Consider the following 17,433-nt stretch of genomic DNA (forward strand, 5'->3'; position numbering starts at 1 on the left):
GAAGGGAAGGGAAGGGAAGGGAAGGGAAGGGAAGGGAAGGGAAGGGAAGGGAAGGGAAGGGAAGGGAAGGGAAGGGAAGGGAAGGGAAGGGAAGGGAAGGGAAGGGAAGGGAAGGGAAGGGAAGGGAAGGGAAGGGAAGGGAAGGGAAGGGAAGGGAAGGGAAGGGAAGGGAAGGGAAGGGAAGGGACTTTTCATGAATATTATGCACTCTCCCAACAGTCTTTTTGCCCATCCATGTCTTTTTGTAGTCATGTAGTACTTCTGGATGAGGAGACTAACATCTGTACAGAAAACATGACACTTGGAAAGCCTATGCTTTCATTGTTCCCATTTCAATGCCTATCAATAGATTTATGCACACACAAACATGCAGGCATTCCACATTCAGCATTCTGTCTTCAATTACTGAAGAGAACAGTATAGCTGCTGCTGGCTAAAATCAGACCTACCAAGCTAATCTTAACTGCAGGTTCTGATGGCAGAGATCTAGTCATTACATAAGCCACATAGCCCTGCAACTTGGGCACTCAGTGCTCTAAGAGAAGCCTCTACCTAAATTATATTGCTCTGAATCATAAGCAATGAGGTTTTGTTTTCATTGCATGTACAATTGTCACAAATTGCTTCTTCCCGAAGCATGAACGTTAGCAAGTAATTTCCTGCAGTATGAGAAGATGACTAGATGGAAGCTAGTGGCTGTGAGTCCCTCTCACTCTCTCTACTTGCAATTCAGGGTTTCTTCTTTGGACAGTATTTACTCTGCTTTGCACTGAATGCATGGGTCTTGAAGCTGTCCAAAGGGCCACTTGTTGGTTTGGTCCTTTGTATCTCCACTTGGTTCTGAAAATGTAGTAGGTATGCACTTGTAGTGGAATTCTGAGTTTAGTTTTCTCCAGAAGAAATCTTGTCTGCACAGGTCAAACAGGTGGAAAATGGTGAAAACACAAAGATTATTTTCGAGTCTGCTGTACCTGTTTTAAACAAAATACTTCAGTAGATACAGCTCTACAGTAAGACATATTTTATGAACAGTGGTTTACTTCCTGACTTCCTAAACCACTTCAATGAAAACTTTTCCTTTATTAATAACAGTAGGTCTAGGTTTTTTAGCCTCGGTTTCCAATCTCCACCATGCCATTTATGAAATTACTAGATCAGGAGACAAAAAGAATGCAAGTAGAATGGGACTGTGTATAAATTGATCTGTATTGGAAATCTCATCCCATTCTGTTATTTACTTTTTCCAAGTAAAATAATTATATTTGTATAGGTATAGGTATAGATATAGATGCTAGATTACAAAGCCACAAGGGTTCCTGATCTTGTTAACATGATGGTTGTCATAGTTTGTTTTGTTTTGCATGAGCAAGAGCTCATTACTGAGAACCCTTGTCATTCACATCAGATTGTGTCTTAGTAGAGCATTTCTGAAATGAAAGGCAGGACATATAAATTTCAATTCAAACTGTACCTTGGAGGCTGGCTCCCTCTAAAATCAATCACTCTTCAGGACAAAGAAAGCTTTACAGCTTGGGTTTTACAAGCATGCTGTAGTCACTTGTTCAATGTACTTTTAAGAAAGCCCAAAAGTGATTTTCACTTTCAAAAGTGATTCTCCACTTGGTTCTGGAATGTAGTATGTATGCACTTGTAGAGGAATTTTGAGGTTTTTTTCATGTTACATGTTCAGGTATTATTCCATCTGGTCTACTTGGCTACCTTCTGTAATAGGTTACTTGTACACTTGCAGTCTCCTGGACTCAAAATACGCTACAGTTCTTTGTAATCCTTGCAGTGCAGTTGGATGCCATGATGCAAACATACAAGCCATACCCTTTCTCAGCCAGAAAGTGTATAGTTATATAGTTTGCTGTGCAAAAGAGGTGAACTAAAACTAAGTTTCACTGCTGGGGAGGGTAATTGCCGTACTGTTTTTGCAGCGATCCCCTGCCAAGCAATCCATAGACTGGTTGCTCTGGAGGGAATCACTTACCCTCCAAGCTAGAGCTAAGATGCCAGATAAGCAGTAGCCTGCAAAAAGTGTTTAAAATTAGAAAGAAAACTAATGGGAAAGATTAAGATAATTTATCCTCGTATATTGTATCCATCATAAATCCCATTGTCAGTATCTATTGCTCAACTACCTGACAAACTTTTGTTTCTATCCTTTCCATAAAAGCCTCCATCATACGTAAAGTTGCATATCTTTCATGGTTTTATAATAAACTGGAAGTGAGTAACAGTGTGATATCAAAGGAAATAAAACTCCAGTTGCTATTGCTGCTGGGGTTGCCTTCTGAATGTGGCTTACACAATATTTCATCTGTGCTGACACCTTTCACTCTCAATTATTTGGCTGCTGTCAAAACAAATCAATCATATTATGGCACTGTGTCTTATGTTACCATTCCACTGAAAGTTAGCTGCATTAGCTTTGAAATATATGGGAGTATAAAATTTATGGGTATTATTTATTTAATACAACTTTCTCCCTTGTGAGTTATCTTACAAACACAGGAAACTCAAATTATCTGATGTTGAACATTGAATATACATAGATATCACTAAAAAAATTTAAAATAATAGCACTCATGGGAACATAAATGCATAAAGATACACTTAATAAGTCTTACACTTAGAACCAATTATATTATTTTGAGAAATGTAGAATATAGTATATGTTTTTAATTTTGTTTACAAACCGGCAAAGGTGCTCATGTTAGATAAATGTAACATGAACAACCACACTTGCTAAAGCAGAGTAAAACAAATATGCAAAGAAGTGATTTGGTTACCAGTAAAATGAAAAGTGTGCAGTTGGGCAACGGAATATTTTTTCAAGATGCTGCAGTGCTGGGAAAGGGGGAGTGGGGGGAACCAGATTCTTCTTTTACAATTCACAAGCACTGACTTGGGAAAAGAAAAGCCAGAATCTTGAACAGAGATGCTGAAAATGATTATTCTGTTCAGATGTTAAACTTTACAGTTTTCAGAAAACAGGTTCAAAATTTGTTCTTGAGAGATTTTTATCCTTTTAAAAATAACAAAGATAAAAGAAACAACTTTCAGGGTGTCAATAAGTGAATTTCCTCAAAATGTTCTACTATTATTTCTTGGCTTTTTAGATAGGATTCATGTCCTGTTACTACCGCATCTTCTAAAATAAAGGGGCCCAGTATAACAGTAAAATTACAACAGTTTTAGCACCTCTTCTTCAGTTATTACTGCTGATGCAATAGGAAATCAGCTACACAGCACAGAACATATTCAGGAATAACTGGGTTGTGAATAGCTTAAGAAAACAAGCTGAAACATAAAAGATAGACAGAGCCAGCTCTGAATGAGGAAAGGCACAAGAGACTGAAATGGGATCTGAGAAACAGAAAGGAAAAGACACTGTAAATCTGAAGCATCACCATTTACTTGAATAGAATAAATACTTGGAAATTATTTATTCTATTCTTTATGATGAAGATTTATTTTTAACATTGCATAATTTATCATATTAAAACACAAATAAGTGAAAAAAAAGTCTCTATGATATGTCAAGTCTACAGATGATTAAGTTTAAAAGCAATATTTATGCTAAAAGCAAACAAACAAACAAAAAATTATAGCAGGCAATCATCTAAGAGCCTGTGTGGTGCTGGAACTTATTGACCTGGGTTGAAAACTCCAGTACTTCTATCAGCTGAAAAAAATTACTTTAGGTCCAAAAATAAGGAAAATTCACCTTATTTTTACAAGTACTGAAAAAAGAGCCTAGAGTCGTTTATGTCTATGGACCAGAATAAGATTTAGGAGTTAAGGACATTTAGATCTAGCTAAGTGTGAGGAACTCCAGGCATCTAACAGTAATGATTTAAGCCACTCTGTAGGAAAAGCATAACTGCTAACTGTCTATACATTTGTTTACAGGTGGGAAGACTTCCAAAAAATGTGCTTGGCTTGTCCTCCATCATATGGAACACCTGGGCCAAAGTGCAGCGCAAGAATACAGGTCTCAGGTCTGTGCTCTCTGCTACATCTATAGGAGTAACAAGCTTGCAAAGATGGAACATTCAAGGAATAAAGGCAGCTTCAGGAAAATGAAATTGAGGCCTGAAGATTTCTATGAGTACAACTTTCTACCCAAAGGACATAAGATTCCACAGAGGTTTGGGGACAAGAAAATAGGAGGAAGTTACACTTTTATAATTTCTGATGTTACTAGGTAGATTCTGTTCCCATTTATGAGGACATCTCAGTGGCAGACAGATTTTTTTCTCAAATTACCAAAAAAAAAAGTTTTAAAGATGCATAAACTTTAAGATTTTAATGAGAAAATCATAAGATACCTTCAGAACTTTCCATGACAAAAAAGAATAGGAGGTATGGTTCTGTGGTACAGAACCACATAGACATTAAAGGAATTTCATTTTAAAAAATTGGTTCTCAGGCATTTAATTTGTATGTTCCATGCATTCAAAATCACATTACCCTGTTGGTGAGTAAAGACTTTGTTGTTTTTATGAGTCCCTAAATGTAAATGTCCTTGATTACAATCTCACTGGTGAATCAGGAACACAAGTCTGTGTCCAGGGAGTTTTTAAAACATGAATCATAGTGATTTTATTAATACAAATACCACAGAAAAACAAAGGAAATTAAATCACAAATACTATAAATGTCTGACTTAAATCCACTAATGCAAGGAAATTGTGTGAAGGTTGCAAATCCATCATGGTAATCTTTGTACATCTCTCTCTATTAAGTAGAGAGTCTTGGACCAGCATAAGAATCCTATGTGCATATAGATGTGTCCATCTATTTTTATGTGATCTAGACTATCTGCATGTGATTCATTACTGCATGTAGCACATGTGCGAAAATGCAGAGGTGAAGAACATAGTGACAAACACTAGCTAGGTTTTTCACTAGCTTTTGAAATTTCTTGACTTTTGTAGGATTACAGTAAGTTGAGTGCTTCACATTATTGGAATAAGCTTTCTCTATATTAATTTAAATTGTCACGGTCTAAATTCAAGAGAAGATTAAAGACTTCTCAAAACAGGTGCAAAGATATACTTTAAACGCAGCATTAAAATGCACCCATGTTCTGGTTGATGGAAATTTCATTTATAATCCTGCACACAGAATATTCTTGCCAGGAGTAATATCAGTCTGAGTCAGGGCTCAATAAAGGTGTACATTCCCCAAAACGACCAGGCCTTGCATACCAATCATGCCACAACTCCTAGCTGAATGGTCATGCCTGCCAAAGAATAATTAACCAATGGGGTTTTGGTGAAAACTTCGGGGAGGGTGAGGAAGTGCAGCCTACTTCCATCTTTCCCATCTGCTTCTTGGCATAAAAGTCTGGAAATTTGGACTTTGCCAGTACTTGGCCTGCAATGTTTAAGTAGGTGCAAACACTTTGATTTCAGAATTTGATCTACATCACATCATTACTTCTCACCAATGTTCCATAACCATCAGTAGCCAAAAAAAAAAAAAAAAAAAAAAAAAAGGCACATCTGTGATCTGTTTTGGGTGGAGATCAACAGAGCGTTAAGACTACTGCATTTTAATGCCTCTAGTGGTAGGCTTTTAACTTATGGGGCAGAGAAACCAGACAACAAATAGCTAACACTCTGGGACTGATCAATAAACAGCTAGTAACTAATAAAGACTTGAACCTTTCACGTTTGCTCTCTGAAGGCAGCAATTTGCCACTGAATAAGATGAGCAATTAACATGGGACCAATGCATTCACACAGGAGAAGCCTTGTGTTATGGGGAAAAAACCCAAACAAATAAACAAACAACCCAGTAAGATTCTTGCTAATACTACTGTCAGAAAAGCAGATTTTGTCCTTTCTTCCAAAAGCAAATGTTAGGCCTTCTTAAAAAGTATATTTCCTGGGAGACCCAGCAGAGACAGCTCATCCCATCTTCAGGGATCTCTGCATATTAGTTCAGTTATCCTACAACAGTTTGGATGGGATACAGCTGATAGCCTGAGGAAACCTGCTGTAGCAGCTGCTAATCCATAGACACTCTGTGCATGCCACGGTGTGCTTACGGATGCTCACATTTGTTTTATTTCTTTCCATGTACTGTGCTAGGGAGGTTTGTCTTGAGGGTTGGCTATCCCCTTCTTTGTGCAAGTGAGCCCTTCACAGTGACTGCATTTTGTGCAGCATTTATACAGTGAGAGGGGAGATATATTTGGTTTGAGGGCTTCACAGAAATTGCTATGAGTGCAGCACTTCTTCTTGGTTCTTGTCATTCTTGTTCTGGTTATGTTAGTACACTGCAAAAGTACCTGGAAATAAAGTATTCCTCTAAGTGAAACATCATTTTGATTATTACTGACATTGGTGCTCATTAAAATACATAAGTGAAACACTGCCTTTCTGTAGACTCTGAAAGCTATTTCATGTTACTTGAAGGGGAATACAAATGAATAGGGACGGCATCACTTTAGTTAAAAGGGAAAAATGTTCTAAGAAACTGGAATTTGGACTCTAGATCAGTAAGAAATTGAAGCTTGTAGTTTACTTCTTTTCTGTCTCTTTTTTGTTTTTCATCTCTCTCTGATTTCTGATTTTTAAGGTGTGTGTACGTGGAGGAATGGAGACAGAGCATATTTACTTTATCTGTCATACAATTAATAATACAAATCTCTGTTCAGAGGAAACAAGACCTAATAAATGTAAACAATAGTTTTTTATTTTTTTACTATTGTCTTTACCTAACATTCTTTTTGACTGATCTCCACATTAAAAAAAGCCTTCTTATTTTTTTTACCATTATCTATGTCAACTGTAACCCATATCAGTGCATTTTAATGGCTGCCTCTTATCTTTCAGGGTGTTTAATACATTTCCCCTTCCATTGTATTGCTGCTAAAATATGACCTGCTGCTGTTTAAATAATGTAATTTAATGATTTCACATTTTCAGCTATGCAAGACTTCCTTTCAGCACTGAAGCCTTTCACTAGTGATTTAGAGAGATAGTTTGTTCTCATTTCTTTCATGACTCAAGACTGAGAAAGTTTGACTTGTAAATAAATTATTGACATCCACTCATGGAGCAGTACAATGGGTAGTGGAAATAAAATACACAAAGTTTCAGTGCCATGAGGCTACAGTCTCCAGCTTGTTGATTTCTTTCAAGCTTCCAGTGTCATCCTCTCTCTGTATTGGCGCATATATCTAAAACACTGGTGTGCCATTGCTGTGTGATAAAATATATTTGGACCAGCCCTTTGCAGAGAGACTCCCAGATTGTTAATCATGGTGAGTGAGCACCCAGCAGTGAGCTCACAAAAAACCACTGCCTATGGTGGGTTTAGTGTTGGTCAATCACTAGTGTACTCATTAGAATATACTTATTCATTTCTCCTTGTGAGATAGGATTAGGAGAAAGGCAAAGCACTTTCTTTCATCTTTAACATGTGTTTTTCTCAGAAGTGTGTACAACTTTCCAGTGGTTCAACAGCTTGTCAGTTCCCAAAGCCAACCACAGATTGGTTTCCAATCCGACACGGAGGAAACTACCAACAGCCTCTCCCAAAACATCACTTCTGTGATGCAAAACCAACACATTGTCCTTCTCTAATTTCAATCACATATGCTATACTAAAAGAATAGCTAAAATATGTTAACCTTTTAGCTAAAACTGCTTTGGTTGTCATGGAAAAGAGACTAAAAAGAGAGGACAGAGGTTAACAACTCCCCAGGACTGGAATGCCTTCCCATTTTTCAGTTATGTCAACAGGAAATTCACAGGGTTAAAATAACATAAAGAAAAAAGTCAGAACAAACTCAGCTCCCGAAACCAAAAGGTTTCTTGTTCAGCTATACAAAAATATTACACTGAGACATAAAAATCAGATGGGCTTAAGGAGAGAATATCTTTTCATGAATATCAGCTCCCAGGCATTACTGAATACTCTGAGATTAAGCAACTACTAGTCCCTTGGAGAGATTCTTGAGAATGATAACTAAATTTTTAAAAAAAGAACATAGTCCTCCCAAAAATGAAAGAAATCTGACCTGGCAAAAGAGACACAAAAACTGAAACTGTTCAGCCCATAGAAAAGTTTCCTGAAGACAGGAAGGTGAGTACTTACAATAACCAGTTTGGATGATTAAGAGGGAAGCTGTCAGACTACTTTCTGCATTAAGTCAATAAAGGCAGGCCAAGAACCAATGAACTAAGAGCAGAAGAGAGGAAACACACTGTCTTGTGGAGCACCTGCCTCACTTTTCCCTTCTCACGTCACAATTGTTATTGTGACACCTGCAAAATTTTAGGAAAGCATGGCTATATTCCACCTATATTCCATTTCTAGGAAATGATGAGTGGAAAACAGGTGTGTAAGTTTCTTGGGATGACATATTTTATGGATAGTTTTTAAACTTTTATCTTCAGTGCTTTTAGTGGATTACACTAAAAAGTTATTGTTGCTGATTTTACTGTTTTCTTCAAAGATCTGTAGATGGAAACTCAAAATTCCACAGGTGTTATGTTGAGGGATTTCTGTTTCCCCTAAGGTAGATACTTTTATTCTGCCACCCTCTTCCATCTCAGTGAATTGTATTATTTGCATATTAGTTGTGAATATGAAATTTGCTTACTTGAAGCCAGGGAAAACATATTTTCCTAAGTTTCACAGCAAGAATTTACACATTCACCTCTGTTCCTTCTGTTCACCTACACTGGATGTATTTGATGCAGTACAGCGGTGTATACGGCAAATGCCAGGCTGTAATGAACAGAAAGATAATAATCAAGTATGTAGAGGAAGAAAAAAAGACATTTTGGAAGAGGTTTGGTCTAAACCTCTTTTCACTTACAGCAATGAAATTCCTATCAACTTATTTGTGGATCAGGACCATATAGCAACCGAACAAGTTAACACAAACACATTTGGGAGAAAAATATTTTTATAGGTAACTGGTGAGTGAAGTATAAGCAATATCACTAAGTTATACTGTGTGAGCAATCATTAATTGCTCCATTTTGAAATAAACTCTTGATTTCTCATTTTATGTACTTAATATATCTCCTCTGTGATTCCTATCACTGAGTACTCTTTTCTCTTTTCACAAACAAGAATTTTCATTGTTTTATTTAGACACTCGGAGATTTCACACTTATCACCCTGAACCAGACCTGAAAGTTCCTCAGAAGAAAATCATTTAAACATGTACGTGGCACACAAAATATATAGTAGAATTACTCCCTTGATCAACATTCAGTATGAATTCAAGTACTCTGTCAGATCAGACCTTTTCTGAATTCATACATTATTCAAAAAGTTTTAAGGGTATCTTTTGAGTTACCTAGCTGGGGTAGTTTGCCATGAAGAGTTTCAGAAGTTTACTTACTGAAGAGTTTTAGAAGTTTACTTACAAGAGAAGAAAGACAGTAGAAGACCCAGCTCACAGGAGCTGTGAGCAACTATGCTTGTCCTCATTGAAAATTCAGGAACAGTAGATGTGACAACAGGATTACTAAGACAGGTTGGAAAACAGCATGAAAACAAGTCATCCCATTATCTAAGTTGGCCATGCTACAGTGAGGTTAAGAGATGGAAACTGGTGATTAGTGTCTGATTTCACCAAAAGAGCAAGAATTACCAAACTGTGTTCAAACATGGTCTTTTATGAGTATACCTATAAAAATGTCTACAAAAGAGAACGCACATTCTATGCTCATTTTCAACCAACCACAACTAACAACAACTACAAACAAACAAAAACCAACCAACCAAACAAAAAACAAACACCAAAAAACCCCAAGGAAAACCCCCCAAAGAAACAGGGACCAGAAGTCAGTCAGGTTCAGTGGAACTGATGATACCACACAACACTCTCACCTGATTCCTATCTTCATTCATGCATGCATTAGACAGTGGGTTACAGGGCAAGCAATGGCAGTTTTCAGCTATGACTCAGGATAGTAGGAGCTATCTTGACCAGGTTACTTTGCTGCCTTGTGTATCAGTTTCACTTCCAAAAACTGAGGGCAGGCAGTAGCACTTGCTTGGAAGATCAGGAAGGAAAGGTAGGGAAGACAACAAACAGTGACACAACTAAATAAATTCATGAGATTTACTCCTTTCGGATACATTATGGAAGGTGTGATTGTGTTCATAGACAGGGAACTGAACCTGCTGCTCCTGCAAATCCCTATTTGATCCCAGGTTTCTATCTACCTGTAAAGATTATAAAGGAAACCTTTTCATCTCCTAAGGTCATTGCTTGCAAAATTTATTTAGCAGCAAAGTTACATCTTTTAGCTAGCAATTAGACATCCATGGCTAAACTAAAGAGCAAAGGTTGCTGGCTTAATCCCTACTCTCCAGCTTTGCAACTTGCAGTGAATAAATGACGTAAGAACTGCACAAGCTTATGTTTATTTATAATACTACATACCCAGCAACTCTAACCTGGAGCACTCCAGAGTGGAAGGATACATTTTTATAATGCCCGTTTCTTCATTAAGATTTCATCATCCACCTACACTAAAAAGCTACTTCCCCTTCACTTTGTTATATCTGCTTTTACCCGCTCCTGTTCTTGCATTATTTTTTTAATCTCCCATTCCTACTTTACATGCACTCTCAAATTTTAAACAAGCAAAATTTGTGCATTAGTGTGTCCTTTTCATCTATCATTTATGAATGACAGGTTCTTTGGTGCAGCTTAATGGTATGAGAGAGACATTATTTTAAACATTAAAGTGAAAACCATTTACAACTATGATAAGAGAGGTCTGTTGACATTAAACTTTAAAACATGCACAAGGTAAAGGCAAGTAGTTGCTCCCAACAGGTGAGAGTACTATGCATGTGCTTTGTAAGGGAGTTTGTTCAACACAAGAGCTGTCTCTTTGTTTTCTCTGTTTGTCAACCTGTAGGATCTGGTGCTTCAAATAATGCATCTGGTAATCAGCAACCACCAGAGTTTAATGACTAAAAGGTATTTAGGGCACAGTGCAGAGGATTACTTTTCTAAAATTTCCATTTTGTTTGAGGAAAATATTTCGTACCATTTACATTGGAAAGAAATAACAATAAATAAATAAATAAATAAATCTAACAAGTTACAGCTTTCTTTTTATACTTCTTGCTCACACCTTCATCACTTTCACACTGGACTATCACTTCCTTTACTGTCCTCGTCCATCAAAACTATACAATTCTGTTGTAAGATATTGGCTAACACTTAATCTTGCTATATTTTGTTCCATTCTATTCAGAAGCAACTGCATTCTGAGAAGTATCAACATAGTTAGGAATAGTAAATAAATACATCTGTATTTTATATCATATGTACTTGGACTGAGTACCATTCCTAACAGTGTCAGACACACTGATTGAACAGGGGGAAAAAGGGATCTTATAGAACTGCTTTCAGTCTGATTTTAGACCACAGGGAAAATGTAACCAATCCCTCAGGGTAGAACCATTGCAAGCATGGTACAGCTCAGACAATAGAGAGGATACATACAGAGATTAACTTTTTCCTAGTTACTTTGGAGTCATGCAACTCTCTCAACAACTTGAAAGAGGACGGCAGAACCTTATCGATAAAGCAGAACTCCCACAGCAAGAACAAAAACATATATCTAGGGCATGGATGACAGATGGGAAAACTCTGATTTTATTGTAAATTTTATAAAAAGTTATTTTCATGCAATACTGTATTTTTAGTTGCCTCTAATCATACAGCTGCTTTAATCAAAAGTGGTGAAACAAGTTGTGTGTTGCAGTCAACTTGCTTGGAGGGAAGGAAGAATGGCATTAAGAGGGACCTTGACAGGTTTGAGATGTAGGCTAAAGCAAACCTTATGAAGTTCAACAAAGCAAAGTGCAAGGTCCTACACCTGGGTCACTGCAACCCCAGACACACCAATGGGTTGGGCAGAGAAGTGATTGAGAGCAACCCTGGTAAGAAAGACTTGGGAGTTACAGGTGATGAAAAATTCCACACAAGCCAGCTGTGTGTCCTCACAGCTCAGAAAGCCAATCAAGTGCTGGGCTGCATCACAAGGAGCGTAGCCAGGAGGTCAAAGGAGGTTATTCTCCCCCCTCTGCTCACATGTCATCCCACCTGGAGTATGCACAGTTGTGGTGTCCCCAAGATAAGAAACATGTGAAACTGTTGGAGCAAGTCCAGGGGAGGACCATGAAGTTTTTAAGAGGACTGGAGCACCTCCCTTATGAACACAGGCTGAGAAAGTAGGGGCTGTTCGGCCTGGAGAAGATCACATGGAGACCCTATGGCAAATTTCCAGTATCTGAAGGGGTTCTACAAGAAAGTTGGAGAGGGACTGCTCACCAGGATCTGTAGTGGAAGGACAAGGAATAATAGGTACAAATTGAAAAAGGGAAGATTTAGATTAGGTATTAGGAAAAAAATTTTCACTGGGAGGGTGATAAGACAGTGGAACATGTTGCCAAAGGAGGTTGTGACAAGTTGGGTAAGACATTGAGCAACCTGTCTAGGGGGAGGTGTCTCTGCCCATGGCAGGTGGGGTTGGGACTAGATGATCTTAAAGTCCATTCCAAACCCTTGATATTCTATGACTCTGTTATTCTATAGTTTGAAATATCCAAGTGATCTGTGAGTAGAAAACATTGATCATTGATGACAGGAAAACCTAATGAGTCATTCAAGTGGTTTGCATTACTGACTCACAAAATGTGAGACCCAAATTCCAATATGTTTCTACAAAAAGGCAAATAGCCCTTAAGTGTCTCTCAAGCATTCAAAAACAATCCAGGTATTACTTTTCAATATTCATGGAGAGCAACATTTAATTTGAAAAAGATATCACTCAGTTTAAAGAAAGAGAGGGCATAAAACATGGTGAAAGAGCCTGTAAGAAAAATTATGAACATTACTTACCTTGTAGATTTTGCAATGGCAAAGTCATGATGCCTCCTGCTGCAGCTGCTGCTACCAGTCCTTGGATGTTGGTGAGATTTGCTGTAGGTAGAGTTAGGACAAGTCCTTGTTGGCCCCCCAGCTGCCCAGCCATGTTGAAAGGAATAAGGATTGGCTGATTCAGGGCTGGAGTGCCTCCTGGCATCACCCCTGCTACAGCTGAGGCTAACTGTTGGGCTGTCAGTAGTGGCTGCAAGAAACCACAGATACAAACTTATTTCAGTGTGTATGACTCAGTATTACACACTTTCAACCTTCTTGCTTGAGATCCTTTCGTGTTCCATTACAGACATGCACTACTTCCAGTATCTAAAAGCATACATTTTCACCAACACAGAAAAGTTTGACAACTGTGACAGTCTGAAACTGTAAGCCTTAGTCAAATAGCATAGTAGCAACCCCAGCTGAAACTAGACTGGAAAATTCATTACACATACACCAAAAGTAATTTAGTGAAATTGAGTGAAAGAAGACATAACTTAGTCTACAAGTACCTAAACGCCAACATTTCCCAAAAATTCCTGGTTGTATACTGATTGATAATAGCAGAAAACACTAGTGACAACTACCAGAAGCTTTGTGGACCAAGACTGAACTGGGAAGTGGAATATTGAGTATCTTCTTAGAGTATAGCTGAATTTGGATAAAATCATGACGTGGGATAGGAAATATTTTAAAGTCTTATAAAATGCAATACTACTTTGTCTACACTTTGCTCTAAAGAAAATAAATACCTGGCATAAAAGATAATGAAATACCTTGGCTGATACAGGAGTTCTGTGTGACAGACAACTGTCAGAGACAATAATTCTGCATTAAAATTGCACAAGATTTTCAATATTAAATTATTATATTAATTTCACAAGTAATTTACATAAGAAATTAAAATATTTTAACTTCCTAAATATGTAAAACTTAGGTTTTATTTTAGAAAAGCAAACAAAATCTAATCCTGCCAAACTTGACTTTCAAAATGTTACATTTTCTTTTTTACCACTGATACATATTCTTTTTTACCACTGAATGCAGCCAAAGAGATTCACATTTTCTACATTATACACAGCAATGATCAGTCACAGTTATTTATTGTTCATCAAATTGCACATCTCAATTAGTTAAAAGGAAAGATACTGACCTGAGGCCCAACAGGGAATGCAGGATGGGACTGACTGGGTTGGTGCTGGTCTGCTGGGCTTGTATCAGGCAACACTGTGTTTCCTCTGGCCTCTGAAATTCAGAGAACAGATTGACTTTAATATCAAGCCTGGGGACTGCCACATTACCTTCTACTCTGATGTCACATAACATGAAGCTGAAAATGATATGTTAAAGTGCTTTATCAATAACTCAAGCACTCAAATTGCTTATCAGCTGCATAAATTATGCTAACGTTCATTCAGACTAGCCAGCTCATTCAAAGAGTTATAGAAATCTGACAGCAGTGAAACTGAAGCTATCATCAACCCAGCTAATGTGGGTTGCATTATACATCAGTTTACATACAGCACATGAGCACTCCGTGTGTGTAGGAACTGCATTTTTTACGCTTAGGTGAGCATCAGCCATTGCAATTTCTGAAAGCAAAAATTATGTGAAAAATAATCAAGTCACATCTACTTTCTATCTTAATAAAGTGTTTTCTTTTGTCAGTTACTGAGGAAGCAAAGGCTGTACTATGCACAATAAAAAGGTACTATGAAAAGTAGTTAGCTTCCATATGATGGCTTGTTTTTTAAATTGCATGTGGAGGATTAGCAAAATTCTGCAAAACCAAGGATTTCCAGCATTTATTGAGATGATCAATATCCAACAATTGAACTATATGCTGGGTGCTAATGACTTGCTAAGCATAGAACACAGTCCAGCCCTGCTAAATTTTGCTGAAATCTGCAATACAGATTTGAAAGGGAGGAAGAAAAATAAAAACATCCTATCAGTTGCAAGAAAATATTGGTACTTTCAGAACTAGATCCCAATCCTCCATTTCCTCTGGGCGAAGGGCTCAACTGATTTCCAACTTTTCAATGATGATCAGGCCCACATTGATTTTTGAGGTTGTAAGAATGACAGCAAGTATCACATGTGGCTGCAAGAGTACTGTGGTCTCTTATAAAAAAACCCCTGGCAAAGGCATCAGGTTTCCTGATTGGTATGATATCTTCTGTTTTGTTTCTGTTGTTTTTTTTTCCTGATGAGTGGTCAAATTCCATTCTGAGTAAACCTTAACAAGATGCTCTTTTCTAATGTTTGTCCTATGAATAGCAAGATAATTCAGAAACAGTTTCTTGGCACACCCTTGTGCTGTAAGGAAAAAGGATACGATTCTGTCATAAATTTTAAAGAGGGTATTATCAGCTCATTTAAAACAAATTCTTTTATATATTCTCCTAGGGGAACAACTTATAAATAATGGAAATGTGGAAAAAAACCCACCTTCACCACATTAAGGTTCAAATAAAATTGACTGCTACATATTATTCAATTGACTTCCATCTCTACAGCAAGCTGTCAATCATAACAGCATTTTAGAATTGGATTAAACAATAAATGTGCAGACTTATTATGCAGAAATCTGAAAATCTGATTAATTTGTAATATCTTAGTGTGGTCTTAAAAATTCAGAAATGGACATTGCTCCAGGAATACTTACAAATGGTCTATTGAAATATCTGATTTGGAACTAATAAAAACATACAAACTTGCTGACATTTTATAAAGGGAATTCTACAGAAATATGTTTGCCATTTTAATGACCATTGTCATTTAATAATGAGAATAAGCTGACGTACTATAATCAGTGAGGATTCAAAAAATTGCCTAATAACATGCAAAAAGAGACGCAGTCACTAAATTTTTTTTCTGCAATTTATTCATTCAAGTTAAATGAAAAGAGAAAAACGTAACGAGATATGCCCAATTCAGTGAAAACTGTTTCTTTCAAATGCATAGCAATTCTAGTGCTGATGCCACCCCTAAGACCAAAAATAGGGTTTCCCCAGTATTATGTCCTCCTATACAAAATAAAGTGCTATGTTCCTAAACATAACTTTTCCTTTGGTAATTTCCACATACTGTTATGGTCTTTCTTTTTTAATCTTCACAGCTGTATTTATAAAGTGACGTTAGATCCAAGGCTCAATACCAATGAAGATATCACTCCCCATTAAGATCAAATCTTATAAGTCAATTTTTTTTATGTAATTTTAAGGGCTGTGAGTTTTGTCTATGTGTGTGATTTAATCAATATTAAAACAAGCTCCTGATAATCTGTCATATCATTAAATAATCTAATGAAATCTTGGGGAAAAGAAGAAAACCAAAGCCGTTAGAATTAGATTTTATTGCAATTTTTATACCTTGAGTTCTCAGAAAATATGTAAGAAGTTCTGAAGTAATATGCCTGTCTTACAGCATTCTTTTCTCCATGGTGCCCATCCAAAGAACCACTGATTTCTGTTATCTGTACCGTAACGATTTTTCAATATTTGATCACTAAATCTTTACATAACACAAGTTGGTTATATTGGACCATCAAGCCAAAATTAATTACACTGCTTTCCTTTTTCATTGTACTAATTGAAATCACATAGGATTACATTCCTGTCACACCACAGATGATTGTTTTGGGTTTTTTTATTTCAGTGCTCAAATGCTCTGCCTGCTGCTCCTAATTCAGTTCCCATAGGATGCAGTCATCTCAAGAAAACAGCACACACTTTCATGTGGTCTTATATGACATCCTATATGAAATTATCAATCCTGTATTCTCTGACTGAAATTCTCAGATCTCTCCTGCCCCTTCTAATCTACCTGCTATAACAGACACTTAAGAGTCAAGAAAATGTACAAGAAAATCTGCCTGCTGGGCTGGCACTAAATACAGGGAAGCAAGCATTTCAGGGTAATGTCTGTTGCATCACACAATGACAGCATTTTTTCCTTGCTGTATGCTGCATTCACTGACACACATAGGTCAACACTGAAGAAGGCAAGGCAGAGCACAAAACATTGCTAGAAGGCTACTTTTTCTTTTCTGCCTTATATTTCTGACTGGGGGGATTCCCCTGATTTCAGGGGAGTCAGGGAGCTCTGTCTATTTCTGATTTCTCTACTATTTCTGCTTCAGAGATTCATTGCTATGAATTTGGAAGAATGCCTTCATTTAGAACAACTGCCCTAAACTGGCAGCACACAATCCCCTACACTGTTTCTTGCCAATGTTTTACTGAGTTTATTTGGGAATTGGTTAATTCCACATGCTGGAACGACCTCTGCAGGTAAATTATCCCTTTGTCCAAATTCCAGTCCTCACTAATGAAAATGGACTGTCAAAATCTAGCCTAGATTTTCCACTTGTCTGATCCAGGCCTACTGTTACCTCCTGTTAGGTTAAACTCCAACTCTGCTCAGCCTTCTGTTAGTGAGGGGTCTGCCAGCAAGGGACCAGGACTTATAACAGCCTCTTTGGAGCTGGGGAACTACCA

General features: G+C 37.3%; 1 protein-coding gene across 1 annotated transcript in view; it reads right to left on the reverse strand.

Annotated features, from left to right (window-relative positions):
• The window catches only part of POU6F2 (POU class 6 homeobox 2), a 303,651-nt gene that overhangs the window by 155,231 nt on the left and 130,987 nt on the right, over window positions 1-17,433 (reverse strand). The window contains exons 3-4 of the mRNA XM_036396650.2: window positions 14,085-14,176; window positions 12,911-13,139 (exon numbers count right to left, since the gene is read on the reverse strand). Of these exons, the coding sequence (XP_036252543.1) occupies window positions 12,911-13,139; window positions 14,085-14,176 (321 nt within the window). The remainder of the gene's footprint in view (window positions 1-12,910; window positions 13,140-14,084; window positions 14,177-17,433) is intronic.

The sequence above is a fragment of the Molothrus ater genome, chromosome 1 (genome assembly GCF_012460135.2).
Source record: "Molothrus ater isolate BHLD 08-10-18 breed brown headed cowbird chromosome 1, BPBGC_Mater_1.1, whole genome shotgun sequence".
Taxonomy (NCBI): domain Eukaryota; kingdom Metazoa; phylum Chordata; class Aves; order Passeriformes; family Icteridae; genus Molothrus; species Molothrus ater.